The sequence below is a fragment of the Astyanax mexicanus genome, chromosome 16, assembly GCF_023375975.1.
Source record: "Astyanax mexicanus isolate ESR-SI-001 chromosome 16, AstMex3_surface, whole genome shotgun sequence".
Classification (NCBI taxonomy): Eukaryota; Metazoa; Chordata; class Actinopteri; order Characiformes; family Acestrorhamphidae; genus Astyanax; species Astyanax mexicanus.
The window spans coordinates 18241931-18257576 of record NC_064423.1 but is presented as its reverse complement, the minus strand read 5'-3'; the positions used below and the strand labels follow the sequence as shown (position 1 = coordinate 18257576).

Here is a 15646-nt window from a genome sequence, read left to right as displayed (position 1 = left end):
ACCTTCGGTTTTTAATTCCTTTTTGCCAGGGGTGTATAGACCTTATGGTCCTTAACTATAAGAGCAATCAAAACAGAAAAAGCAGGTTTAAACTTTATTTATTATCTATTTGTTCCATTCCAACTGATCAATCTTGATTTTATTTCTTTTTTAATTCTGATACCGTGACTAGATGGTGACAGATCTCATAATACAAATATAGCCTGTAGCACACTGTTTAACAATGAAAAGAACTGTCAGTATACACTTTCTCCACTTATTGTTACTGTGCAAACTGTTGTGATGAGTTAAAAAAGCAGTCTTAATAAAAAAAAAAGCACTGTGATCTGAGTTTCACTGCATTCAAAAGGAACATAATGGCTCCCACTAGTGGTCAGTCAGGTAAATTGCATGTTTTCACTGCAGATTCTACTAAATGATCCTCTAAAAACAGTCAGTTGTTCTCAAACCAGTCCACAGAAACCACAAGATAACGAGTTCAAAAACATAGAGACCAAAAATATGGGCCATCTGAAGGTCCCTGAGGACCAGTTTAAGAACCAGCTTGTGCTATTTCACTGGTACTGGCTACAGAAATACAGGTGCTTTTGCACCCCATGCACACTCTAATCTGATTTCAATGAAAACAAGGGAACAAACGGAACCAGAATAAGCTCCTCTGCTTATTTAACCTACCCAGGTGCTGGACGGCACGTTTTGGAACAAATGTTTATGGTGCCTACATGCTTCCACAAATCCTTCCATACTAAAGCCCTATCTGGATGCGATTAGTTTCTCAGGGGGTCCTAGGGTCATTTTTTCTTTTATCAGTGTCCTCTGTGATTTTATTCACGTCGGAACTGACCATGAATGTGTTTTTTCAGATGTCCTCTGAGAAAATTACAGGCTGAATTACTTACTGTTTTTTGCTGAACTCCGAGGTCCTCTGGTAATTTTAGTCCCGTCCGGACGCACATCTCTGCCTTTCGTATCCTTGCCTTTATTAAAATAGCTTTTTGTCCACTTCCACGCAACGTAATTACACTTTAGGCGTGTGTTTCCACAGAGATCAACATAAACACAACAGCGAGTGGAAATTGAGGAGCTACTGAAAGCGATGTCATGTGACCGAGAAAGCCAAAAAGCTCACTGGTCCTCTTGTTTTTTAATTGCAGGAGTTTTAACACAGGGTAGAAATGTGAAATATTTTTCACAGACGTCCCCCTGAGAAAATAATCCCATCTGGATAGGGCTTAAGATTATAATAAGAGTTTGTACTGAACTGTATGCAGTCCAAAATTGTTTCATTCTTAAGGTGAAAACCTAATATCACAATAATCAGTGCATTACAATCATTATATCATTGCTTTTTTTAGTGCATACTAGATTGCATACATATTGCTTCTAATCACAAAGCAATTTACAGGTACAAAATCTCCTATAAAATGAGCTCAACATCGTTTTAAAAAACATACCTACCTGAAAAAAGGACTTTAACAAGGCTGATCTGTTTTATTGCATAAATTTTAGGCGTACGGATGAACAGATTTGATGCTGTTATAGAAAAGAAAAAGGGGTTTCCCTATATTTGCTTAGGCTAACCATCTCAGACTGGCACAGCAAAATAAGGGTTGTTGAGTGAGTCTTTGAGAGAGCACCAAAAGTTCAAAGAAGCTAAAGCTCACCAAGGGAATATATTTACTATATGCAGCAAAAGTATCCCTTGCACACCTAAGTTGAACACTAGAATCTGGAAACAGCCAAAATATCATGTCATTTTTCTGCATTTTCCCTGTTCTTCACAATCCTTGATTCCTTCAGGGTCGAGTGTCACTATAGGGTGGTGTCTCCAAAGCATTTCAACCCAGTTTGCCCAGTTGATCATGTATGGAGGCAGTTGGTGTGTTAGCATTAGCATTAGCATCGTACGTTGTTTCTACTCTCACAGCATCTCCTCAACAGACTTAGTTGTCCTCATTGTCATACACACCAGCCTCCCAGCGCAGAGCCCTGTTGTTCTTGTGCCGCGTCACACGAGTCGCTTCTACAACCTGTAGCAAAATATGATACATCAGAAATCAGGGTAAAGAGAAAGTAGCTGTAGATAAGCATCTCTGCGGGTTTATGTGGTATATGTGGTAACAGCACACTTCTCACCTCGTTGTTGATGGAATCAATAGGCTGTATCCCAGCATACTGCAAAACAAGATAAAAAAAAAAAACTCTGAGATGAGTCAAGTTAACAGATTACTTCAACATTCACTACAGCAGTGTTTCTCAAATTCACAAACTCTGAAACTTTTTCTTCAGGTTATAAAGGGAAACTAGTACAGCACAGGAGCTTCAGATGAACTAAAGACAACACTGATAGTATTTTGCTTGTCTGTAGTATGTAAATGACAATGTTACCATATGTAGCATGAGCGCCTTTTAATCCGGTGCGCCTTATGTATGAATTTTACCAGTCAGGTTGTAAGGAGCAATAAAGGCACTCCGCTAGGAGTTTCAGTTTAGTTCTCCAGCACTGATACTGGAGCAAGATTAGCATTAGTCGCTAAACGCACTAGTTCTTTTCCCGTTCAGAGGTAAGTATTGTCATCTTGTAGCCTGCTGCTAACCCTGGCTAGCACGGCTGGAGCAGCTTTAGCAGACTTTAAAAGAAAGTCTTTTTTTTTTTACAGTCTTGTTTACTTAGCTTAGCTTTACCCTAACTTAGTTAGCTACCCTCCTCCCACCTCCACCCAGCGGTGAGACCTGCTGAATTAGAAGTTTGTTATAGTGTCTCTTAAAATGCGCCTTATAACCCAGTGCGCCTTATGTATGAATAGAAACCAGAAAATTGACGTTCATTGATAATGCACCTTGTAATCCGATGTGCCTTATAGAGCGAATAATACGGTATATGTTAGTTGCTTTATCAGTTTTATACATTTCTGCTCATGCTTTGCAAAAAATACAAACAGTCAACATAAACCTAAATATGGATTGTTAGTTTAATAATCTGTTCCACCTTAAAAGCCGAAGATGTTCAGTTAACCCTAACCCTAAAATGCTTCTGTCTCACCACAGCAACTTTAAAGGTAGAATGGTAAATTAGCAGCATTTAAGGTGTAATGGAAAATTAGCTATTATCTATTTTTTATTGAATGCAGTAAAGTGTATTTAAGAATGCTACACAGCATCTACTTACACATAGTGCTGTGGCTTGTGCTACTGTAATTAAGATTTCTAGGCATGGATACTCTAATTTTATTTTAATATTTAACATTATAGGTAATAAAATTGTTATACAATTGTTATTAACTATTGTATTACCATTTTTGGTAGTTGGGGTGGGGGGTTAGGTCTTAATTAGGGGGTCAGACACCCCCAATGCCCTCCGTAATTCACGCCCTGCATACAGTTAGTATGACAAATTCTGGCACTAAATGTTGCATATGTAAGCCAGAGTTTCTATCGGTGGGTTATAGTCACATAATTTACTAGGCGGGGTTAGTGCAAGTAGCCAGGCTGTAGAGATTGAGCTATTTTTAACTTTTAAACATTTTTAAATTGCTGTTGGGAGAAGGAACCCTTCAAATGTGGGAGACCTGAAGCAGTTTGCACAAGAGTAGTGGTTCAAATTTTCATTTGAGAGGTGTAAGAAGCTTGTTGATGGTTATATGAATAATTTTGTCCTGCCCATTGTTGGGTTGTGCCAATACACACAAATGAATTAAACATGTATATAACAAAACGTGTATTTACAATCATTTTCTGGGAAAAACACTTCACTTTCTGGAATGACTATCAATTTATTTGAGTCATGTGACAATAACAGGATTTTAGGCATCTAAAGAAAATGTTCACTTACAGAACTCTCCTCAAGCTTCAGTTTGGCTCGTCTTTCCTCAAAGTCCTCCAGTAAGGTCTCAGTCAGGCCCTTTTGGGAGGATGTGGAGAAGGCCTCAGGTCGTGAGCTGGAGAGGAAAGTGGGAACGGCCCTTGGAACTGCTGGGGATGCTGGTTTTGGGCTGCTCCAAGGCTGGGCTGTCACCACGAACATGGAAGGAAGCCTGGTAGTAGAGCCTGCTGAAAAGAAAGCCTTATTTAAAGCATTACCAATGCACATACTGTATTAGAGAAAAGCATGAGTGTGGTTCATTATGTTGTTTTGTATCTTTCTGTGTCTTTAGAGTTTCAGTTAGACAGTTCTCTCTAATAGACAGTTTTTACGATGGGGCCTTCCTGATTTACTGCCTTATCTAGGTGTTGATATGGCAGCAAAGGTGAAAGAGTCTCATGTGAGTCATGTAAGTACAGGCCTTCCTTCTACATTTGCAGGACATTTTGCAGTTTGTGGGATGTCAGTTGCTATTAGTCTACTTTAACCTTTACAGTGGATGATTCTGTGTACACTGATGCCTTACACAAGTCATCCAAAGTCTAGGCTTCAACATCATTAAAGAACCCTTAATATTCAGTCAAGAAATGCAGCTGAGTTTAGTGCAATTAAAAGGAAGTTACTAATATATTTTTGGCAGCCCTCTGGTTACCCACAATTCACTGTCCACATTCAATAAAAAGGGAACAACAATAATTGGTGGAAAACCAAGCATCCAAAGCAAAGTTTGTTTCAAATAACATTAAAATTATTTATTCCAAGTAATTTATATGAATAAGTGAACAAGCACACAAGTTTCACATAAATGTGTCCTCATGTTTGTGCATAACTTCACCACAAAGCCTCATTAGACTGTTATATGTGTGTGTGGTGAACAAGCTCCTGAGAACATATCTTCAAAGGACAGTCCAACAGTGGTGGCTAATCCAGGCCAAAAAGTAAACACTGGATTGGAACGCAATCCTGAATTTGGTATCATATTTTGGACATGGATTATCCACCTCTACTTACTGAATTTAAATTGACTATATAAAAAAAATCCTAAAAATCAATAATTAACCGCTCTTCATCCCTGTATTATTTTCCTGTCATGATCAAAGTTCAGAAGCTAATTAAGTAAGCTATTTTGTCTCATCCTCGAATACTGACATCCATAAACAAGCAGCACAAGGGTTAATCAGTTACAAGCTCAGTGAATCAGTGTGGGAGACTCCTGCATATACAGGAAAGGAGACAATATCCACATGCACATGATCACTTTTACAAAGCTTAGCTTATCTCTGTTATAAGCTAAACCTTTTCAGATACACACAGAAAACTTCTTTCAAAATATCAGATTTACTGATAAGAACAAATAACAAATTATTAATGGTTGGTTTATGTGGTCGAAAATATCATAAAATAAGCTCAGAAAAGGTAGACTGGGCTGGTCATGGCATCAGTGTCAGTAGGGCCAGACTCAGCTTGGAAGGGTGGATAGATGGATGGATGGATAGATAATTGTATTTTTCCTTTTAAATACTAAAACTTTTTAGAATGGATTTTTAGATGTAATATTAAAGTATCAATGTAAGATTACCACAACTGGATTTTATTTATATTCAAACATGTTTGTTTAATTCATACAAACTACTTCTACTGTTAAACACGACCTTAACACATAAACGGGTGGATTGAGCAGTTAGTTGACAAAACATCAGGGAAACATCATGGCAAGCTGCATGCCAGTGTGGACAATCTTAACATTTGAAAACTGGCATATAAGAAAACGTGGTCAAATTCTTTATGTTGTTCTGTTTCACAGATGCCTTTAGATTTTTCAAAAAATATTTTAACTACCTTGCTATTTTATCATGATAGAGTGGACAGAAGAAAATATGAGGAATATTAAGCAAAATTAATATTATTAATCGCTAAACATGCAGCAAAACACTGTGAAGGTTGTGATGCCAATTGTGTCAAAATAGCAAGGATATCTCAGGATGACTGGGTGCTTTGGGAATTTTATTAACATGTTATTAACTTGAAAATATCTAAATAAATAACTTAAATGCCTAAATTAATATTAGTATATATTTTTAACCATTAATTTTAACAGGCAGCACTGCAACTGAAGCACAAAAATCCATCAAGTGAAAGAAAACTTTATATAATACAGTATAAAAGTACTTTTAAGTTAAATTTAACATTCCTCTATATTATTGTTAATAATGTGTTTAATCGGTACTGTAATAAATCTTAATATATTTTTGCACAAGGTTCATACAAAATTGAAACATTAAACTATGCTGCGGACACAAAAGTTACGCCATATTGATACTGACTCACCTGCCAGTGATATGCGGGTAGGGGTAGAATCTCCACTCCAAGAATAGGACAGATTGTAGGTGGGCATTTCCGTAGATCTTTCTGGTAGCACTTCATCCACCTCCACCAAGTTCTCTTGTGAACTGTTCAGTGAAGTCTGCTCAGCATCACTTTGTTCGTGGATGGTTTCCGAGGTTGTGGTCTCAGAGATGCCTCTGTTGTCTGTTGTGAGGGACAAGTTGCCGAGCTCTCGTAGTTCTTGAAGCTCCTGCTCTCGCCGGAGGTCCTCTTCGATTTCCTTGCGGATTATATCTGAGACGTTTTGCAATCTGGGCCACTCAGCTGATCCCTCCCAGTAAGATCGTCTAGCTGCTATGGATCTGCTGCCGCTTTTTACAGGTTCCAGTGGTGAGGACGGAGAATTTATAGGGGAAATTGTTCTCTCAGACTCTTTTACTGTATAGGTTGTCATCCAAGCTGGTTGATTTGCAACTCTGACGTCCCAGTTCTCGGTTTTTGTTGTTCTGAAAGTTCTATCTTGAAATCCTGCAGTGGGACCCCTCTGAATCTGGGTCTCATCTTTGTGTCGATGAGGGCAGCAAGGTGCAAGAGTTTCCTGTGAGTCTGGAACATCTCTCGGTTCCACAAGTGCCGGACGCTCTGCAGTCCAAGAGTCTTCCACAGTAACAGGACTAATGGGTTCCTTGTACGATTGAGACGCAACTGCTTTCCTCTTCTCGACTAGATCACTTGTTGGAGTCTTCTTTTCATAAGTACCTGAACTCCGATTCGCTCTGTCAATCTCTCGTTGAATGAGGAAACTTACACGATTGCTTTCTTTGGCTTTGATAGGCTTTAGCTCCGGTGATGGCTGGGACAGAATAGGTTTCATCTTTATCTCGACCATCTCGGAAGTGTCATCGCAAAATATTCCTCTTGATCGTCGCAACTCCTCTTCTCGTTCTTTAGCTATCCGTATCTCTCTGTCGATTGGTGTTTCAATCAGGCAAGCCACTGTTGAGCTAATGTCCATCTCTGAGATGGAAGACAGGCTTTCGTCATTTGTCCAGCCTTTGTTTTGGTCTCCAAATCTTTTAGGAAGCGAGTCTAGGTCATCTATCAAGGTATTTTGCGTTCTATCATCTGGATCCTCGAAGACAGTCACTGTTGTTTTGGTTTCCTCATCTTGTCTCTTCTGGCTGGACTCATCTTTGGAGTTCTGGCTAACTATTTTTTTACTAACGTCTTTTGTGAAAAGGTCAGCTTCTGATAAAGACCTTTCCCATGGCTTCGAAAATTGTGGCAATTGCTCAGGACTGTACCGGAAGGGGTTGTCCTTTGAACGCTCCATTAGTAGAAACTGCTGTCGTGCTGCATTAAAATCAATCTGTTGGTTATCAATGGTGCCAGGACCTACTTCAATCTGGGGACTTTTAGTGCTCACAGGGCTATAGCACAGGCTAAATCCCTCAACCAGACTATAGGGATTCTTGCTGAGATCTAGGTTCTCAAGAGAACTCCACTGCTCTTTGAAGACAGGGTTTTTTTTGGGCGCTTGACTCCGTATGATGTCGATTCGATCTGGTTTCTCCTCATCGCTGTCCATTGTAGAGGCACTCTCCACTTTGTAACTGGACTCTCCATTACTCTCTTCAAACAGCTTCTCAGGTCTTCGCTCCTCCACATACGTCTGCAGCTTGAAGCTGCTCTTCTGCTGCAGGGTGGACAGTTTGGCCTGTCTCTCAGGCGAAACCATGTAGGCCTCGTTCTTCTCCGCCTCTGGACTTGTTGGGTCTTCTACAAAGGAGTAGAATCCCACTCGGGAGTCTGTGCTACTGGGAGTGCCAGGGCTGCTGAAGTCGCTGGGCTGCCCATCGTCAGTGGTGCTGCCTTCCTCAGACACAGCCACCTGCCTGGCGAGAACCACCACATCTTTAGCGCCCTCTCCGTTAGGAACCGACACGGTCACAGAGGAGTGGAGGCGAGTCACTGATATGCTATCAAAGCTGAATGTGGGTGAATCTCCATCTCGGCCTCCACTCCAGGGGTAGTCTGGGGACTGGGCCTCGCTGCCAGGGCTCATCATGGCCCGAAGGTCAGACTTCTCTAGCTTGGGCGTCAGAGGCTTCAGGACCCACCGTTTAGGAGTGCTGCCCATTGTGTTTCTTGATGGTAAACAGTCCTCAACGTGCACAGAAACAGGGGCAGCAGCAGGGGGATATAAGTGGCTCAGAGTTTGCCCTTTCCTCGGTTTGTGGACATCTTGAGAAGAGCCTGATGCAAACGTTGATTGCCTCTGTAAAATCAATGCAAAACACACTGTTTTAATAGCTTGACACAGTTCTGTCACAAAGCACAAAATAATGAAAACACTTTCAATTCTTACTACTTCTTGAAGGGATCATTAAATTCACCAAATATTTTTATGGCCAACAAGGCAATTCATTTTAAAAGATGAAGCACATGATTCACATAAAGGTGGTGTGAGAAGTACAGGAGAGTGAACACTCCCATTTTAATGATTTACAATTTTAGCTTTCATTATTACGAAAGAATGCAAGCAGTGCCTTTCAAACAATAAAGGATGTCACCCTGAGGTGTGTGCTTTGTGCTCTGTGGCTCCAACATAATACAATACTGGGTGTCCCAAAGATGCAAGGTATGAAAACAGTTCTGCCCATTACTTAAAGTAGAATTAGGTTAAACGCCAGGTGGAAGATTAAACATTACATTAAATTCATCTCCATATTTCATCATACAAATGTAGTTTCATTTCCGTAGCTTAACTACAGTAGTAATGATGCAAACAGTATTAGTCATATTCAATGTTTTTCTATATTTTTTTATTTATTTTATTTATTTTCTACATTGTAGATTAATAATAAAGACATAAAAACAATTAAGGAATGCATCTTGAATTAATTATGTATCAAACAAAAATGTTTGTCCTTCACAATCCCTTGACCTAAACCCAACTGAGATGGTAATTTGGGATGAGATGAAGCTTCACAGCATGAAGGATAAGCAGCAACTCATGTTCAGCACCTCCAGAAACTCCTTCAAGATTCTGAGAAATCTATTCCAGGTGACTCTACCTCATGAAGCCACTGTCAAAATTTCAAGTGTGCAAAACTGTATACAAAACTTAAAAGAATCTGAATTATTTTTAACATTTTTGTTTAAAGAAATAGGTCCGTATGTGACAGTATATAGCTTACATAGCTTTATTATTAAATTAACAATGTGAAAAAATATAAAAAAGAATCTTCAGTGTAATGTTTAACAGTTACATTTTCTGTATGTTTAAGGCAAAATTAGAAAATAGAAACTTGTGTCTAAACATTTATTTTTTCCATTTGGTATAGTAAGGTAGAAATGTGAATTTCCCGAATTTCATTTCCAAATTCCAAATTTAATCAATTTTCTGATATTTACATTTTTACATCTTGTCAAAGTTGTTGGATTATACCATTAGACTTTGGCTAATAAACTTTGACTTTTTTTTTTCTGAAATTCAGATATGTGGGAAATACCATAAAATTAGCAAAAATTAAACCCTATTTTTATACTTACAATAATAATAAAAAAAACCTATTAATAAATAAATAGGTTTACAGCATATTTTCTCTTTTTATTTATTTACTTACTTCATTTATTTACTACTGAATTGGGCTGATTTTGAGCTTTCTTTGTGGAAAAATAGGTAAACAAATGATCTAAATTCTGCAAAACTGAGTATGTCAGTTTTGATTTTGTGGACTCACAGCCAGAGTAAAATCTAAAAAATAGAGGTTGTAAAGCTAAAGTGTTCTATTTGTCCTCATATCCCAATCACCATAATTCACCCTCTATATATCTATCTACCTTATAATTCCATTACTGCTGGTAAAAAAAGCGTATAATCTTACTTACCTGAAGAGGTAATTTCACTGCAATATTTCAGGTATTTCAACACCCAGGTGATATTGGTTAGACACTTGTTTGAATCTCAAAAAATATGTCCAGTGGAGAGTTCAGCTGAACGTAGTAAACCACAACATTAGATAAGAGTCTGCTGATGAGAAGAGTCTGACGTTGTTGTTCAGGAGTGAAACTCCACAGGCTGACTGTCAGAATGTGAGCATGCGTGACATAGTGGACTGCATGCCCCTGATAAACCTGCTGTGATGCTGCTTCTTGGAATCTTCCTGCTACACGCTGCTGATTGGTGGGTGAGGCAGACTGGTGGGACGGTCCCACTAAAGGGGTTGTCCCAAATTTGTCAAACTTTCACCAGTATGTTCTGATATTCTGTTTACAGTTCTGTGTGGAATGGACTGTAGCATAGAAACAGCAGCTAAGGTAGCTGAACTAGTTCATAGAAGTTTATTTTAATCCTAATTTAAAATAATTTGAAAAGAAATATACAGTGATATTTGATTCTTTGAATTATGCAGAGTCCTGACAGCTTTTACAATGTTAAGTTTTATTATGTGAATCATTTTCAAATTGCTCTGGTCTATGAATATCACACACAGTAGTCAAACAGGGAAAAAGATAATGGGGGATGGTGGGATCAGACAACTGAGGTGAGGGTGGGGCAGGAAACACATGAGCTGTTATGAGCTGAAGCTATATTTGGCTTTATTATTTTTTTTTCAGCACTGGAACAGTATTCAGATATTTTTTTAGATACTGCTGGACTTTCAGTTTAACAGTTTTATTTTGCAATTGCTCTTTCTTTAAGCCAAAAATATTAAACGTATGGATTTTACTCTGAATAAAAGAGCTTGATATAGAGTTTAAACACTGGTATAAAACCACATAAAAAATGAATAGACTGTGTTGTCATATAAATTATATACATACAGCTCTGGAAAAAATTAGTAGACCACTTCGGTTTCTGAATCAGTTTCTCTGTTTTTTTGTTGCTATTTATAGGTTTATGTTTGAAAATTTAATAATTGTTGTTTTATTCTATATACTATGGACAACATTCCAAATAAAAATATTGTCATTTAGAGCATTTATTTGCAGAAAATGAGAAATGGCTGAAATAATAAAAAAGATGCAGAGCTTTAGACCTAAAATAATGCAAAGAAAACAAATTCATATTCATACAGTTTTAGGGGTTCAGAAATCAATATTTGGTGAAACAATCCTGTTTTTTTAATCACAGTTTTCATGCATCTTGGCATGTTCTCCTCCACCAGTCTTACACACTGCTTTTGGATAACTTTATGCCAGATGTGTATACACCTATATCCACCAATTCAGCCTAACACAGTTAAGTCTGCCATTCTGGAAGAAGTTAAAATGAATAGATTATTATTTGCGTTAAGTGCAATAAAGTGCAGGCAATTATTTACATGTACAGTATTAGTGTAAGGCTCAGTATAAAAAAATGATAATAATAATTTTGGGGCTTAAAAGGAGGATAGAAAAAGGTCATGTTAAATAATAATGAAACAGAAATATTATACAGTAATATAGTCTCCTCGTTATCAGTTAATCTTGTACTATGGCACTCGATCAATCAGACGCTTCCTGGAATGTCACATAAAAATGTGAAGCAATTGACAGCTTATAAAACACTTCACATTGAATGACTGATTGAAGTAACTATATATAACCTTTAGACTAGTCTAAGCGGGAATGAGAGATCATTAAAAGCAAACCGAATATCATTAAAAAAATTATCTTTAATACACCAGTGATTAAATTTGCGATTTAATATTAAGTAAATATAAAATCTCACTAAGTCATTAAGTCTAGACATCAGTTCTGTTTGGGCTGCTTTTAGGCTTTATTACACCAAATTCACAGACAAAGTTCAGCCAGTATAATCAGCCCCACCCACCACACACAGACTTACAGTAAAGAGTGTACAAAGCTGATAGATCACACAAGAGGAAAAAGAAACCTAGCACATGCACACACACACACACACACTAATCAGTCACTTTGTGCCAATAAGTAGTCCAACTTGCTCCAAAACTGCTATATTTTAAAAAGAATCCACATTTATGGAGTCATTAAACAGAAACATACAAGAAAATATACGTTTTTTGCATGACAGCAGTATTATGGTATATTAATACTATTATAAAGGAACATAATGCAATTGAAAGGATCTGGTAGAGAATTTGCAAACGATTCTAAACCATTATAATTTGCAGTTCAGAATTGTTTATTTTAATTTTATTATAATAATTATAATTTGTTTTAAGAATTATAAAAAAACAACTAAAAACAGATAACTTCACAACTTGTAAGTAAAGAGAACAAGCTAGAAACAATCCATTATTAAGAAACAAAGGAGTTTAAAAATTTCACACAATTGCACAAATCCTGACATCTGCTGGAAGAACTTTGTAATGCAAGAATACGCTATTTATTTCAGAAGTTTGCACAGGGAAAATAATTGTGGTGGTGATTGTTGTAGTAGTAACAGTAATAGCTGGAGTAGTGTTGGTAGTATCAGTAGGAGTGGTGATGGTAGTAATAGTAACAGTAGTAGTTACAGTAGAGACAGAACTGGTGGTAGTATAAATAGTAACAATGGTACTTGTGGATAGTAATGAAAATAGTAGTAGTGGTAGTAATAGTGGCAGATAAGGTGGAAGCAAAAGGTAATAACAGTAGTAGGATTAGTGATATTAGTAACAGTAACAGTGGTGGTAGTAGTACTGGTAACTGTTGCAGTAATAGTAGTAGGAACAGTAGTAGTGGTTGTAATAATAGTGACAGTAGTAGTGGTAGTAGTAATAGTAGAAACAGCAGTAGTTGTTGTAACAGTAGTGACAGTAGTAGTGACAGTAGTAATAGTAGGAACAGCAGTAGTGGTTGTAATATTAGAAATAGTAGGAACAGTAGTAGTGGTTGTCATAGTAGTAATAGTTGGAACATTAGTAGTTGTGATAGTAGTAGCTACAGAAGTAGTAACGGTAGTAGTGATAGTAACAGAAAAAGAGGTGGTAGTAGTAACAATTGCAGTAGTAGTACTAACAACCGTTGTTAGCTTTGTAATAGTAGTAATAGTAGTGAAAGCAGAAGTGGCGGAGGTAGTAACAGTAGTAGTGTAGTAGGTAGTAGTAGTGGTAATAGTAGTAGTAGGAACAGCAGTAGTGCATTTACTAGTAAAAGTTGCAGTAATAATAGTAGTAGGAATAGTAGTAGTGGATTTACTAGTAACAGTTGCAGTAATAGTAGTAGAAACATTAGTAGTGGTTGTAATAATAGTAATAATGCTGACATTAGTAGTGCTAGACTAGTAGTAATAGCAATAATTGTAGCATTAGTACTAATAATAACAGTAGTAGTGGTGGTACTACTTCCTTCTGTCAGCAGTAGTGCTAGTAGTAGTAGCAATGTTTGCAGTATTATTAGAAGTAGTAAGAATAGTAGTAGTAATAGTAATAGTGTTGGTAAAAGCAATAATTGCAGTAGTAATAGTAAGAACATTAGTAGTGATGTTAGAAGTCGCAACAGTTGCAGTAATAGTAACAATATTAGTAGCACTAGTAACAGTGGCAGTATTGGTAGTAGTAAGAACAGTTGTAAGAGTAGTAGTAGTAGTAGTAGTTGTCATAGGAACAGTAGGAATAGTGGTAGTTTCCGTATCAGTGAGGGCCTGTATTTACGCTACAGTATGCCATGTATAGGATGGTCTATATAAAGCGTCTGTATAAAACATGCAGAATAATCACGGTCCTCTTACCTTACTACCATGATCCAAGCTGTTGCACAGCACCTGCCACGGAGGTGTGTACTTAAACATGGCTCTGCTCCACCCGGACTTTATCCACTTTATCCTTCTTCACACAGCAGAGATGAGACATGAGTCAGGAACCTTCTCTGAGGTAAGACACCAGGCTCAACACAGTTATGTTGTGGCCATGCTGGAGGATGATGTTTGTGTATAATATAGATAGAGGAAGAAAGAAAGGGACAGATTATTTTTTTTAATATACTGCTAAACAACCATATCAGTTGGACCAAAAGAATATGACCTGATAAATGTCTTTTATTTCAGTAATTTTTCAAAAACAATGTATTGCATCAGATTAAAGTCTGCAGCATGAATTGTACATTTGTTATCAGTCAGAATGTCTACAGCAGGTGTGTACGCTCACCTCATTCTTAACGATGTCCGAGTCAGATCGAGGTTAAGACAACAGTCTGTTCCATCCCAGTGTGTAGAGATGCCCCCACTCTGCCAGCCAGGCCTGATGCTAAATCCTGGCCCACTGGTAGTGGTTTGTACTGGATGGCTCTGGTAAAGCTCCTGTGCGTTTATGTGTGTGTGCATTTCAGTGCATCACCAATTGAGTGTGTGGTCCAGGAGGTATTAGCCAAAGAGACAAAGGCCAAAGCAAGTGCGATGGCAGCCAGCCCCGTGTTGTTATATTCTGGCTACAGCTGTGTGTGTGTGTGTGTGTGTACATGCACGTGTGAGGTCGGTGTGTGTGTGTGTGTGCTGAGAGCAGGGATATCAGGCCGGAATGCTGCTGACCATCAGCAAGCCCTAGACAAAAGCAAAGAATAGCCGACTACCATCCACATAATGCGGCCCCACCTCACCTCATAGAGCCTTTAGCCTCCGACAATAGCAACAAGAACGCTAAGGCCTCTCCTAGATTAGCACTGAAAAACAGTGTGGTTGCAGCAGGGCTACGACTGGATAAGGCCAAAAAAATCTGACCACAATATACTTTTTCATATAATAAACATACCGTCAGATGAGTGTTCAAATATTTGCTCATGTCTGTTCTGTGCTGAACTTTTCCTGGCTGAGCATTTGATATCTGGAGCTATGAAAACTGCATTTTTATGTGAATGGTACACCAAGGCCCAATCACATTTCACCTCTTGACACTACCACTTAACCCCAACCCTTCTTTTCGAGGGTAACACTTCCTCTTTGCAACAGAGTTACAAGGGGAAGGGTTGAAATCTTCCCCCTAAAAATTGGGACAGCCCTTCATGCACCGGATACGTCATCAGGAGCACTGATACAGTAAGTTCATTTACCTAGCTGTTGCTGGTGATTAGCTAATTTTGTGGCATTGTATGTTGTCAGAAAAGGGGGGATAATGGTGCAGAAATTAATTATTATTGTCCATTCCTTAATTCCTCTGTGACGGAGAGCTGAAATTAGCTTTGATTTGCTTTTATTTTATTTTTCCGTTCCGCCTTAAATGCTGCAGCCCCTGCCATCTGTTGCACCATTTAAGGTGGAACGGGAGCTAGCTACCGAGACAAACTACTAGCAATCTTTTGTATGCTTGTTATGAAGAATTCTGTCATAAATCACTAAAACTACACATTAAATTATGTTAATATAGTGCTAATAGTCACTTTTAACTAAGACAATACTTACATTGTGAGTTTCTTTGGTCACTTGTTCCGCCATCTTACCAGTGATTCTCATACCCTCGGTTTAAAGTGTGCCTCTGAAAAAACTCTCTATAAAGGGCTAACAAGCCCTATTTCTTT

The 15646-nt window shown here is 38.0% G+C and overlaps 1 protein-coding gene across 3 annotated transcripts; it reads right to left on the bottom strand.

The window, feature by feature from the left end:
• Positions 1–81: 81 nt before the first annotated feature.
• LOC103034977 (mitotic spindle positioning) lies at positions 82–14948 on the bottom strand. Of its 3 annotated transcripts, none has more exons than XM_022669693.2 (6): positions 14284–14948; positions 13869–14049; positions 6191–8465; positions 3833–4050; positions 2137–2175; positions 82–2030 (listed from the first exon to the last, which is right to left on the bottom strand). In XM_022669693.2, the coding sequence occupies exons 2-6, from the start codon at positions 13926–13928 to the stop codon at positions 1944–1946; spliced, it is 2679 nt and encodes an 892-aa protein (XP_022525414.2). In that variant the 5' UTR covers positions 13929–14049; positions 14284–14948; the 3' UTR covers positions 82–1943. The 3 variants fall into 3 exon arrangements, with proteins under 3 accessions (XP_022525414.2, XP_015458801.3, XP_007240252.3); XM_015603315.3 differs by having other exon boundaries at positions 3833–4047; XM_007240190.4 differs by lacking the exons at positions 13869–14049; positions 14284–14948 and adding an exon at positions 10082–10468.
• Positions 14949–15646: the final 698 nt, after the last annotated feature.

What these genes read in the sequence shown, in the direction of transcription:
- LOC103034977 (XM_022669693.2), bottom strand. Translation starts at nt 13,928, where the DNA reads ATGTTTAAGTACACACCTCCGTGGCAGGTGCTGTGCAACAGCTTGGAT. An exon ending in TACCCGCATATCACTGGCAG is followed by an intron (nt 4,051 to 6,190) that starts GTGAGTCAGTAT and finishes CTTTCTTTTCAG; the next exon opens with CAGGCTCTACTACCAGGCTT. An exon ending in TTGATTCCATCAACAACGAG is followed by an intron (nt 2,031 to 2,136) that starts GTGAGAAGTGTG and finishes ATTTTGCTACAG; the next exon opens with GTTGTAGAAGCGACTCGTGT.